The sequence below is a fragment of the Hippocampus zosterae genome, chromosome 9, assembly GCF_025434085.1.
Source record: "Hippocampus zosterae strain Florida chromosome 9, ASM2543408v3, whole genome shotgun sequence".
Classification (NCBI taxonomy): Eukaryota; Metazoa; Chordata; class Actinopteri; order Syngnathiformes; family Syngnathidae; genus Hippocampus; species Hippocampus zosterae.
In genome coordinates, this window is record NC_067459.1 from 3,299,263 (window position 1) to 3,312,552 (window position 13,290).

The 13,290-nt window shown below is 45.7% G+C and overlaps 1 protein-coding gene across 1 annotated transcript; it reads left to right on the forward strand.

Moving 5' to 3' along the window:
- Nucleotides 1–1,030: 1,030 nt before the first annotated feature.
- On the forward strand, nucleotides 1,031–4,914 carry c9h1orf50 (chromosome 9 C1orf50 homolog). The gene is made up of 5 exons (XM_052075312.1): nucleotides 1,031–1,425; nucleotides 2,254–2,369; nucleotides 2,441–2,527; nucleotides 3,875–4,006; nucleotides 4,684–4,914. Exons 1-5 carry the CDS (start codon nucleotides 1,377–1,379, stop codon nucleotides 4,867–4,869), a joined length of 570 nt encoding a protein of 189 aa, XP_051931272.1. The 5' UTR covers nucleotides 1,031–1,376; the 3' UTR covers nucleotides 4,870–4,914.
- Nucleotides 4,915–13,290: the final 8,376 nt, after the last annotated feature.

Here is a 13,290-nt window from a genome sequence, read left to right on the forward strand (position 1 = left end):
AGGGTTGACTTCAATTTACTTTGATAATTTAATGTGTCCGATGTTAAAGCACGCGAGGGCGGGTTTTAGAAACAGGGAGCAGGTAGGAAGTTGAATTTATGCCACGCAGAATGTCCCAGTTCCGACCGGAAAGCGTTCGAGTCGTATGTAAACCGGGGAGGCTGACTGTGATTTTTTTCTGACTCATCACAACGAATTTTGACCTCCAGCAAAGCTTCTTCGTTATTTCCTTAATTTATCGAAATAAAGGAACATTGATCTTCATAACATTTCATTCATTTCAGCAAATACGTTCATGCAGAGAGATAATAGCATATTCACTCAAGTCAGTAAAAATCACGTTATGTTACATAAATACATTTTGAATAACTAAATGTGCTAACTAAAATTAGATAAGAAACCCTTTATTTGTCTCACAATGGAGACATTCCCAAAACATTTTTTAAATAAATAAAGCTAAAAATAAAATAAATAAAGCTAAATATGTGTTTATAATCTTATAAATTATGTTACGCCATTCACAGTCTATTTCTCCTTGTGGTCGTTATTGTCGAGTGACGTCACACAAAAAATGGCAGTGAACTCGGGAGTTTTTTTCCGGATTTGGCAACTCGTAGCTCAAAGTTCAAAGGGGCGTTTTAGTGTACTTTTCCTCATCGAAAGTGAGAAAAGACCAATCTCGCATTTTCCTTGAATGTAGCATGTTTTGTTTTTTGTTTATTTGCCGTCGGGGGGAGTAAAACCACGCACTGATAACTATTAAATAATTTTGTCCCGATGGCAACGTAAGATGGCTGCCCTGTGGCTTCTGCCGCGAGGTGCCTGTTGACAGGCCATTCATATTTGGGGCACGTTCAGAAATAATTTCCAAGCACGTACCAAATCATTCTGACCGTTCGGATATTCAGTGCGCACACCGCCTCCCCGAACACACCCACTGTCAGAGCAGAGCATGGGCGTCAGAGTGAATTTCCAAACGCGAGAAAAAGTCCACACTCTATGCACGATTCTCGCATGGCGGCGCGAGAACCACTTCCGGGTCGCGTTCGATGAATCGATAGTGGTACGGAGTAGCTGGAAACGTGACTTAAGATCCACCCCTGTGTTTTTGTCGACAAAGTAGCCGGGGGGAAACAACTCGGACGGTCAGTGTAGACAAGGCTGCAACACGGCACATTGAGTTCCGATTTTCCTCATAGGGCAGTCAGTGGCTGGGATCAAGTACTCACATAGCGAAGGAAAGCAACGAACTACTCAGATAACGAAGGAATGCAACGAACTCTGCTCTTCTGGTAAAACAAACTGGTTAGTTAACTGGGCTTGAGCAAATTCGCTTTAATAATAGAGTCCTTTCAAGAACGACTGACAGAAAAATAATGGATGGAACTGTCAGCCTCCCAAGCCAGCCCGACAAAACAACCAAAGGTAACGAAATGTGTAATAATCGGCTTTTACAAAACGCGTCACCACTTTCATTATGTAACCCAGGAGTGATATAAGTCTAAAGTTAGGTGCATTTAAGCGTGGGTGTAAAAGTGAGGAAAATTTTGAATCACACGACTCCTTATTGTGTCATAAATGTATAGACAAATGGCTCAATCATCATTGGCAGATCTTAGATATCCTGTATATATTTTCGACATATGGCTGGTTCGTATAAAGCTCGGTCCAGGAATGTGACATGAGAAAACCAAAAAATATCTTCTAAACAAGGTCAAAATGATATACTGCACGTTTTATATCAGAAAAAATAAATTAGATATAAAGTCAAGACTGACTTTATGAAAAGGAAACCACTGCCTACCTGAGTGGGGGAGCTGTCAGGGAGGCAGGGACGCACTTTGGCAGCGCGTTAAGTGCAGAAACATAACTATCCTAGCTCGCCTGTACCGTTTGAAAATGCTTCTCCTGCCGCTCCAAACCTTTAATGGGAATAAACAAAAAATATATATCTCAAATGCTCTGATCGCGAGCTGCAATTGCAAACAGCTGGCAAACAGCAGTTCTGGAATTATAACACCAGGTTAGGTCATCACACATTTAAGGACCGAGGTTATTTTCAGTCAGGTGGCGTACCAAGAACATGTAACATATTGACAGCAGAAACTGTTACGGCATTGGACTTTTCCCTCCTTGCCGGAAACGCTTTGCTTTGCTCTGGATAAGATCCATTCAGATGACTGTATTTCCATATACAGTGGATGCATATCACATGTGAAAACATTTGATGTAAACATCGGTTTGGTTCTGTAGTGACTCTGGTTGAGAGCAGCGTCTCTCCTGGTGGACAGCAGCTTGTCAACGCTTACCAGACCACTAGAGTGGGGGACGCTATGGATCTTGTTGCTTTGGCGACACAACTGCAGAAGGTTTGGACTCAGTTTTTATTTTAAAAATTTAATGGATGTTTTGTTTTGTTGAAAATCATCTATTTTCTCAGGCAGACGATTTTATTAAAGCCAATGCCTGCAACAAACTGTCAGTAATTGCTGACCAGATCCGATATCTACAAGAGCAGGCAAAAAAGGTGAGTGCACCAGCAAATTGGGAGATGAGGACATCACTAATTTGGCCCATAAAACACAGATTTTCTTGAGACCACAGCAGTTATTTATCAAATGATTTTATCATACATTGGAAGAAGTCAAGACAATTCTGGAAGGTTACACTAAAATTAGGGCTGGACAACACGGTCGTTCAATAAAAATTCTTTTTTTCCCGCCGTTAAAAACTGTTCCCAGTAGGGTTGAATGATTGTGGAAGATGATGTTGTGATTGTGAGAGATTTTTCAAAGTTTCTGGGTTTCCATGATCAGTTTGCTATTGCACAATTTGCATTTTTCACATTTAAGATAAGATAAGATATCCTTTATTTGTCCCACACTGGGGAAATTTACAGCCTCCAGCAGCAAGAATGTAGGTAGAAAGAAGAAAGAAGAAAAAAAAACAACAAACACCGTGCAATTAAGTGCAATATAAACACCAAATGGATAAATCGCAGTGCTATTTACAATTGTCTTTCACATCATTTAATTATTATTATTATTGTTATTTTTATTCAGCAGCCTGACAGCAGTCGGTAGGAACGAGCGTCGGTATCTCTCCTTCTTGCAGCGCGGGTGTAACAGTCTCTGGCTGAAGGAGCTACCAAGTGCTGTCAGGGCGGGCTGGAGGGAGTGGGAGGGACTGGCCATCATAGCTTTTAGCTTAGTTAGCATCCTTCTGTTGCCCACGTCCTCCAGAGTGTAAAGGGAGCAACCCAGGACAGAACTGGCCTTCCTGACCAGTCGCTCCAGTCACTTTCTGTCCCGGGCTGAGATGCTGCCTGACCAGCAGACAATGCCATAATGGATGGCCGAGGCCACCACCGAGTTATAGAAAGTCTTAAGGAGCGACCCCTGAACCCCAAAAGACCTCAGTTTCCTGAGTATGAAGAGTCGGCTCTGTCCTTTCCTAATCAGGGTGTCCGTGTTTGTAGACCAGTCCAGTTTGTTGTTCAGAAGAACACCGGGGTACTTGTAGGAGGTCACTCTTTCTATGTCTATACCCTGGATGTTCATCGGTGCTGGTGAGGACTGTTTCCTGCAGAAATCCACAACCAACTCCTTAGTTTTCCTAGGGTTGATCTGGGCAACGAGGGCAACGGAAATCCAGCTTATCTTACATCTGCAGCATCGAGTTTTGCTCTACTGAAGGTGCTGAAGAAAAAAAAAAGACCTTTAAAGTCGAATGAATTGATAAAATCAGTTAAATGCCCAGCCCGATGTAAATATCATGGGGGAAGAATTTATGTTCATTTCCTTGACAGACATTTAAAAAGATGCAATTTGACTGGTGCTTGATTGATTTGATTCCTCTTTCTGTATATGTCTAGGCCTTAGAAGAAGCAAAACGAGATGCTGACCTCCACCATGCTGCCTGTAACATAGTGAAAAAGCCAGGCAACATGTATTACCTCTACCAGCGACCATCTGGACAAAAATACTTTTCTATTATTTCACCAAAGGTAGATTGTTGTTACCTTTATTTATATATATATATATATATGTATGTAATGTGTGTGTGTTTTTGTTTGTTTTGTTGTGAAAGCTGCGGTGTACATGCAGATTTTTTTAACACTTAAATGCTAATGTTTACCCCATACAAGCACATAGTGGTACCTCTACTTACGAACGTCTCTTCATCCGAAATGTTCAAGTTATGAAACGTCTCAACAGGAAAATATTGTCTGTTACAAAAGAAATTTCAAGATACAAGAGGTAAAAATACAGTATGGGCTGCTACCCGCAGTTCTGAGTTTCCTGAACACAACATACTTATAGCTGCTCAACCATTGGTTACTAACTAACATCTTCGTGACATCCCATTGGCTAAGAGGGACCTCTACCAAACATGTCTCTATGTGTACATAGAAAAATATAGATCTGTATCTCTCCAGTGTCCTCGTCATTTGCATTTATTTCTGAATTTTGGGGGTGGGGGGGCTGAACGAATTAGGGCATTTACATGGAAAACGCGTCTCTACTTAGTACCGATACATAAATGTCTTCCAGAACCAATAAATTTCTTAGTAGAGCTACCACTGAATATGGCACACTATGTTTGGCCCAGTACCTTGTATGTTCCTAACAGCCTGAAATGACTATTGTGCGATTATTCTGTAAAATATGATCTCCTCTCCAGGAGTGGGGCTCAAGTTGTCCTCACCTCTTTGTTGGTGCATTCAAACTTCAACACGACATGTCCTGGACTCCTGAGGATGATGTGCATAAAAGGGATGTAGAGATTGCTGTCATGGGCAAGTTACTGAGCCAACAGACAATTTTACCATCTGACAGGGAACCTAATTTCAAAGGCCTCTCTAATTAATAGTGGTGCAGCTGAATAAACCTGAATATTCATCCCACAATGAAATGACTCTGTGATTTTTTTTTTTTTAATTGTTGTGCACTGCCAGATGAGAAACATGCAGAAACGTACAAACTTGCTCCAAACACAATATTGAATGATTTCAAAAATCTAATCGGGTCAGAGCATTTCACAATTTGTCTGCCGCGTTAGGGATGAACCAATATTTTATTGAATTGAATCATGAACCTAAGATATGAAATGTTTATTGTGAACTCACCATCCCATGAGTCAAGGAGAAAAGAGATGATGGCATAATAATAATAATACATTTTATTTATAAGCGCCTTTCAAGACGAGGACACTTTACAATAACAAAAAACGCAAAACAATACGGGTTGAGCAGCGGCAGCCAAAACGCGCCAGCGTTCACTAAACCCGGAAGTCAGAAAGAAACCACAAGGAAGGGAGAGGGAGAAAAAAACCCCACGCTCGAATTACCCTCATTTTGAGGATAATTTGAGTTAGGCAAAAAACTCCTGCACAAGCATATGACAGTTACAACAGGTCACAAGACATAAACAATGAAGATGGTGAAACAAGGGAATGTATGAAGGAGGGGGTGATGGTGGGGTGCTAGGTTCCGTGCATACTTTCATCAGGGGAAGGTCGAGATAGCAGATGTTGTTTTGGTAGCAGGCTGCCCAAGAATTTAAGACAGCCTTGAGTCCGTGACTTATGTCTCTTGAGTGGCGTCGATCAGCCAAATCCGTGATCTCCAATGATCTAGGGTGAACCGAGCAGCAAAAGTCCCCGAGGGGCAAATAGGCTACCCACTGCCTGCTCTTCTCATTGAGAAAATTTTGTCAATCGAGAGACCAGCCTACCAATTCCATGTTTGCATAATTAAATTTCCTTCTCATACACTTTAGGATGATTTTTGCCTCCAACCTTCCACACAGCCATGACTCAAAAGTCATAGACAATAATAATTTGCTGTTAAAAGCATTTTTTATAATCAAATCAAGGAATTTGTCATGAGTGAACCTTAATTTAGGGTAATGTCGCTGTTATCGAGTCAATTTAATTTGTATATAAAAATCACTTTCAATAAAGTCAAATATTTTTCTTTACTACATTTAAATGCTCATAGTCTAGCCCCCCCGGACCGGGGGAAATATTCATTCATTCATTCATCTTCCGTAGGGTCGCGGGGGGTGCTGGAGCCCATCCCAGCCGTCTCCGGGCAGTAGGCGGGGGACACCCTGAATCGGTTGCCAGCCAATCGCAGGGCACACATAGACAAACAACCATCCACGCTCACACTCACGCCTAGGGACAATTTGGAGTGTTCAATCAGCCTGCCATGCATATTTTTGGAATGTGGGAGGAAACCGGAGCACCCGGAGAAAACCCACGCAGGCCCGGGGAGAACATGCAAACTCCACACAGGGAGGCCGGAGCTGGAATTGAACCCGGTACCTCTGCACTGTGAAGCCGACGTGCTAACCACTGGACTACCGGGCCGCCCACCGGGGGAAATAAAACTGACCAAACTGTGCACGTCACTCTTAGAAAATGATTTCTGCATTTGCTTTAACATAAGCATAGCTTACAGAGGAAACAGTCATCATAAATAAAATTGGGAGATAGGGGTAGTGTTTTTCAGTATATGATCAAATTGATGCCAAATCTACTGTATGTTCAATGAAATTATGTGTCACAGCATTGGATAAAATGTAATTGTAGGAGTTACATTCAGACCTCCAAACACCGACATTAATAGTTTGAATAATACTTTGCCTCTCCGTGAGCCGTCACCTTACCGTGGTGGAGGGGTTTGTGTGTCCCAATGATCCTAGGATCCAAGTTATCTGGGGCTTTATGACGCTGGCAGGTCCTAGGTGAGGGACCAGACAAAGCGCGGCTCACAAAGCCCCTTATGAAAAATAAAATCGATGGTCCTCAGTTTCCCTTGCCCGGACGCGGGTCACCGGGGCCCCCCTCTGGAGCCAGGCCTGGAGGTTGCATCCCTCCGCCTGCAGGTGGGGGGACGGGTCCTGACTGTTGTTTGTGCATATGCACCAAACAGCAGCTCAGCATACCCACCCTTTTTGGAGTCCTTGGAGGGTGTGCTGGAGAGTACTCCTGCTGGGGACTCCCTTGTTCTACTGGGGGACTTCAATGCTCACGTGGGCAATGACAGTGAGACCTGGAGGGGCGTGATTGGGAGGAACGGCCCCCCCGATCAGAACTCGAGTGGTGTTTTGTTATTGGACTTCTGTGCTCGTCACGGACTGTCCATAACGAACACCTTGTTCAAACATAAGGGTGTTCATATGTGCACTTGGCACCAGGACACCCTAGGCCGTAGTTCGATGATCGACCTTGTGGTCGTGTCATCGGATTTGCGGCCAAATTGGCAATTGGCAAAATTGGACCATCTTTTTACAGTGGAAAAAGATAGACCGCCATAATAGTTTTTTATGTTTCAAGGAACCAATATCATCTTTCAGAGCTTGTTGCATTGCTCATTTTTAGTTCTAAAAAATTAATAAAAGTTCACCCAAGCCACTACAAGAGGAGATGACACTTGAGAATTCTGTTCGATTAAATGGATTCTGATTTTGAATTGACTCCACCCAACAAGTTGTTGAACTGAATGTGAGGTATTACAAGAGAATTCAATGCAATTCAGAAAAACACATTCTCATCACAAGTCAGCTCCAAAACGACCTGTTCAAAATGTTTGGTCAGCCATTTTAAAGACTTAGATAAAGAAAGGTATTCTGGGAAATGCAGTGCTCTTCTTCCATCATATCAAACTTTTTTTTTCAATTATAATGATCTGTTTTATCTGAGTGGACTTTTATGGCTAATTAAAAATACGACTACATTTGAGTATTTACGGTTATCGAGTATTCAGTACATGAAGTGCTTACAATAATATTTTTAATGAAATTCATGTAAATAGACTTACACACGTAAAGCGTCATTTTTTTTAAATTTTACATCATGAATTTTAATTCTGCTTCCTGCAACCTTGCCACCTCAATTAAAATTATAATTCAGAAATTTTGTTGGAATTTAGGGGTCATTCTCAATTAAATTCTGTCTTGCACAACTGTACTCAAACTGGTAACCGGAAGAAGTGACAATGACATTGCATTCTCGATGCACTGCCCAGTACATACAACATCGTCATCTGCTGGACACTTATTTTATGAACATAATAAGTAAGGGTGTACATTACAATATGACATCAAACACAGCCGTCAGTGTTGGTCGTGTGTCCAGTCGGGACAGAACTTCCCTACAAACTTTGGGGGGGGGGTACAGTGACAAGGCCATATGACCTGAACAACATTATTAATCCGGTGATTGTGCCCCTACATCAGGGGTGGCCAGCCAGTCAGAGACTAAGAGCCAATTTTTTTACCGTGTTACGGCAAAGAGCCACATCATGCACATGGTTACGCATAAACATCTGCTTTCACACACACACAGAGACCTCTCTGCTAAGCCTCATTGATTGTAAATGTCACACACCAACACGATAATGACAAAAATTGACTCTTACGGTACCAAGACCACAGGCCAGTCATTTTCAACAATGAATTGTGTGTACGATCTCACTTACACAAACTCTCAGTTGTTCATTATTACTCATCCTGGCTGCTCAAGAGCAGGTCCTGAGCACCAGTCATTGAGGCCCAGATATATCACACCAGACAAGACCCAAGCTGTAGTTTGCGCAAAGAGGCACCTAAGATGATCCAACACATACCTGCAGGGTGTAAGATGCTGGCAGGGAAAGCCAACATTGAACGCCATAACCAGGTGGCTGGCATAGTCTACCGAAACATCTGTGCGGAGTCTGTACTGGAAACCCCAATGTCAAAATGGGAAACACCTCCGAAGGTGGTGGAGAATGACAGAGCAAAAATCCTGCGGGACTTCCAGATCCAGACTGACAAGATGGTAATGGCGAACCAACCAGATATCGTGATCATAGATAAAGGGCAGAGGAAAGCCGTTGTAGTGGATGTAGCGGTCCCAAGTTATGGAAACATCAGTATGAAGGAACACGCCAAACTCGAGAAATACCAAGGGCTCAGAGAGGAGCTAGAGAGAGCCTGGAAGGTAAAAGTGACAGTCGTGTCTGTGTTGGTCAGAGCACTCGGGGCACTGACCCCCAAACTAGATGAGTGGTTGCAACAGATCCAGGGAACGACATCGGACATCTCAGTCCAGAAAAGCGTAGTGCTGGGAACAGCAATCATACTGCGCAGAACCCTCAAGCTTCCTGGCCTCTGGTAGAGGACCTGAGCTGAATGGGGGACAGACACCACCCGGGGGGTGAGACGAGGATATACAGTGTGTGTGTGTGTGTGTGTGTGTGTGCGTGCGCGCGTGCGTATATATGTATATAAATATTCCTCGTCCTGAGCTCCTGCCCTGAGCACCAGAGCCATTGAGGCCCAGATATTTTACTGTTTGACCGCGGAGTCATTTTCGACTCGTCATATGAAAGCCCGGGAGTCGCATTGAACCAGTCCAAGAGCCGCATGCGGATCGCGAGTCGTCGGTTGACCACCCCTGCCCTACATGAACCACTCAGGCCTAACTTCATCTTCATGGACGACAATGCTGCAGCATATCAAGGTCGCAGCATCAGGGAACGGCTGTTGGAGACTGGAGTCTCTCAAATGGAATGGCCTGCACTTTGTCCAGACTCGAATCCTGTTAAAAACCTGTGGGATCAGCTGAGTCGCCATGTAGAGTCTTGAAACCTTCGTTTCAATGAATTGTTTGAAATGAGGAAATCACCAGTGCATCCTTCCACTTAAATGTCCTGCTTTCGTGATCACTGTACTGTGAACTTTTTACATTTTCCTCAAATCTCTCTCTCTATCACATCACTCGTTTTATATGACTGTACTTCTTTCCCATCAATCCAAAATCAAACTGCTTTATCTTCACAATGGTCATGGGCGTACTAGAGCCTATCCCAGCTGACTTCAAAATTACTGCATTTCATATTTCTGTTGTTTTAAATAAAATTGACGATTTGTTTAAAATATTAGTTTTATTGATTAGGCCTGTGCCTCGATCAATATTGTTAATTGGACTCAGTGAAACATGTACTTTTCAGCTGTTTAGTATGACGATCCTTAATATTGCGACATAGTGTATATTTTTTTGAATTGGGATGACGTCAATTTCCCTATGTAAAAAAATGGTTCATCGACCGTTATGTGTTAACTTCACTAAACTCTTAACTGCAACTGTAGAAGGTTTCATGACATTTTAAGACAAGGGGGACAAGTTGCAATTCTACTCCAACTTTCAATTTTTTTTGAATTGGGATGACGTCAGGGGGCCCGGCCAGGCTTAGCCCGAAGAGGCAACGTGGGTCCCCCTTCTCATGGGCATGTGGGCAATGCAATGTGAGCTGGGCAGCAGCTAAAGGCGGGGACCCTGGCGGTCTGATCCTCGGCTGCAGAAGCTAGCTCGAGGGACGTGCAATGTCAGCTCTCTTGCAGGGAAGGAGCCCGACCGAGCTGGTGTGCGAGGTAGAGAAGTTCAGGCTGCAAATAGTCGGACTTGCCGCCACACATAGCCTGGGTTCTGGCACCAGTTCTCTAGAGAGGGGTTGGACTCTCTTCCACTCTGGAGTTGCTCACGGTGAGAGGCGCAGAGCAGGTGTGGGCATACTCATTGCCCCCGGCTAAGTGCCTGTACATTGGGGTTCACACCGGTAGACTCCCTCCGCCTTCAGGTGGGGGGACGGGTCCTGACCGTTGTTTGTGCATATGCACCAAACAGCAGCTCAGCGTACCCACCCTTTTCGGAGTCCTTGGAGGGTGTGCTGGAGAGTACTCCCTGCTGGGGACTCCCGTGTTCTGCTGGGGGACTTCAATGCTCACGTGGGCAATGACGATACCTGGAATGGCGTGATTGGGAGGAACGGCCCCACCGATCTGAACTCGAGTGTTTTGTTATTGGACTTCTGTGCTCGTCACGGACTGTCCATAACGAACACCTTGTTCAAACATAAGGGTGTTCATATGTGCACTTGGCACCAGGACACCCTAGGCCGTAGTTCGATGATCGACCTTGTGGTCGTGTCATCGGATTTGCGGCCGCATGTTCTGGACACTCGGGTGAAGAGAGGGGCGGAGCTGTCAACTGATCACCACCTGGTGGTGAATAGGCTCCGATGGTGGGGGAAGATGCCGGTCCGTCCTGGCAGACCCAAACGTATTGTGAGGGTTTGTTGGGAGCGTCTGGCGGAATCCCCTGTCAGAAGGCGTTTCAACTCCCACATCCGGCAGAGCTTTTCCCATGTTCCGGGGGGGACGGGGGACATTGAGTCCGAGTGGACCATGCTCCGTGCCTCTATTGTTGAGGCGGCCAATCTGAGTTGTGGCCGTAAGGTGGTTGGTGCCTGTCGTGGCGGCAACCTTCGTACTCGCTGGTGGACACCAGCAGTAAGGGATGCCGTCAAGCTGAAGAAGGAGTCTTATCGAGCCTTTATGGCCTGTGGGACCCCAGAGGCAGCTGACGGGTACCGACTGGCCAAGTGGAACGCAGCTTTGGTGGTCGCCGAGGCAAAAACCCGAGCATGGGAAGAGTTCGGTGAGGCCATGGAAGCCGACTTCCGGACGGCTTCGAGGAAATTCTGGTCCACCATCCGACGTCTCAGGATGGGGAAGCAGTGCACCACGAACACTGTGTACAGTGGGGATGGGGTGCTGCTGACTTCGACTCGGGACGTTGTGAACCGGTGGGCAGAGTACTTCGAAGACCTCCTCAACTCCACCAACATGCCTTCCTTGGAGGAAGCAGAGCCTGGGGACTCTGAGGTGGGCTCTCCTATCTCTGTGGTTGAAGTCACCGATGTGGTTAAAAAGCTCCTCGGTGGCAAGGCACCAGGGGTGGATGAGATCCGCCCGGAGTTCCTCAAGGTTCTGGATGTTGTGGGGCTGTCCTGGTTGACACTCCTCTGCAACATCGCGTGGTCAACGGGGAGAGTGCCTCTGGATTGGCAGACCGGGGTGGTAGTCCCTCTTTTTAAAAAGGGGGACCGGAGGGTGTGTTCCAACTACAGAGGGATCACACTCCTCAGCCTCCCTGGTAAGGTCTATTGAGGGGTGCTGGAGAGGAGGGTCCGTCAGGAAGTCGAGCCTCAGATTGAGGAGGAGCAGTGTGGTTTTCGTCCCGGCCGTGGAACAGTGGACCAGCTCTACACCCTTAGCAGGGTTCTCGAAGGTATGTGGGAATTCGCCCAACCAGTCTACATGTGTTTTGTGGACTTGGAGAAGGCGTTTGACCGTGTCCCTCGGGGAGTTCTGTGGGGGGTGCTTCGTGGGTATGGAGTACCGAACCCCCTGATACGGGCTGTTCGGTCACTATACCACCGATGTCAGAGTTTGGTTCGCATTGCCGGCAGTAAGTCGGAATCGTTTCCAGTGAGGGTGGGACTCCGCCAAGGCTGCCCTTTGTCACCGATTCTGTTCATAACCTTCATGGACAGAATCTCTAGGCGCAGTATCTTGGGGTCTTGTTCACGAGTGGGGGCAGGAGAGAGCGGGAGATCGACAGGCGGATCGGTGCAGCGTCTGCTGTGATGCGGACGTTGTATCGGTCTGTCATGGTGAAGAAGGAGCTGAGCCAAAGGGCGAAGCTCTCAATTTACGGGTCGATCTACGTTCCAACCCTCATCTATGGTCACGAGCTATGGGTCGTGACCGAAAGAACGAGATCCCGGATACAAGCGGCCGAAATGAGTTTTCTCCGCAGGGTGTCCGGGCTCTCCCTTAGACATAAAGTGAGAAGCTCGGTCATCCGGGAGGGGCTCCGAGTCGAGACGCTTCTCCTCCACATCGAGTGGAGCCAGATGAGGTGGCTTGGGCATCTGATTCGGATGGCTCCTGAACGCCTCCCTGGTGAGGTGTTCCGGGCATGTCCCACCGGGAGGAGACCCCGAGGAAGACCCAGGACACGCTGGAGAGACTATGTCACCCAGCTGGCCTGGGAACGCCTCGGGATCCCCCGGGGAGAGCTGGAAGAAGTAGCTAGGGAGAGGGAAGTCTGGGCTTCCCTGCTAAAGCTGTTGCCCCCGCGACCCGGCCCCGGATAAGCGGTAGAAGATGGATGGATGGATGGATGGATAATACTTTGGAGCATGCAAATAAATAATAAATTGAAAACATGTATTAGTGGGGTCTTTAATATGAATAAACGCACATTTTTTCTATCCAACCATTAGCAAACCAAAAGTGACAAATCTGCATCCTTGATTGATAATGTATTCCTTTCAAAATATGGCCAATTCAGTCATTAAACACAGACATTCTTCCATCTTTCTATGGTCGGTGGAACTCAAACTGATCAGATTTGAACTAAGAAAAAGGTTGACATTTAACAGAACTATTT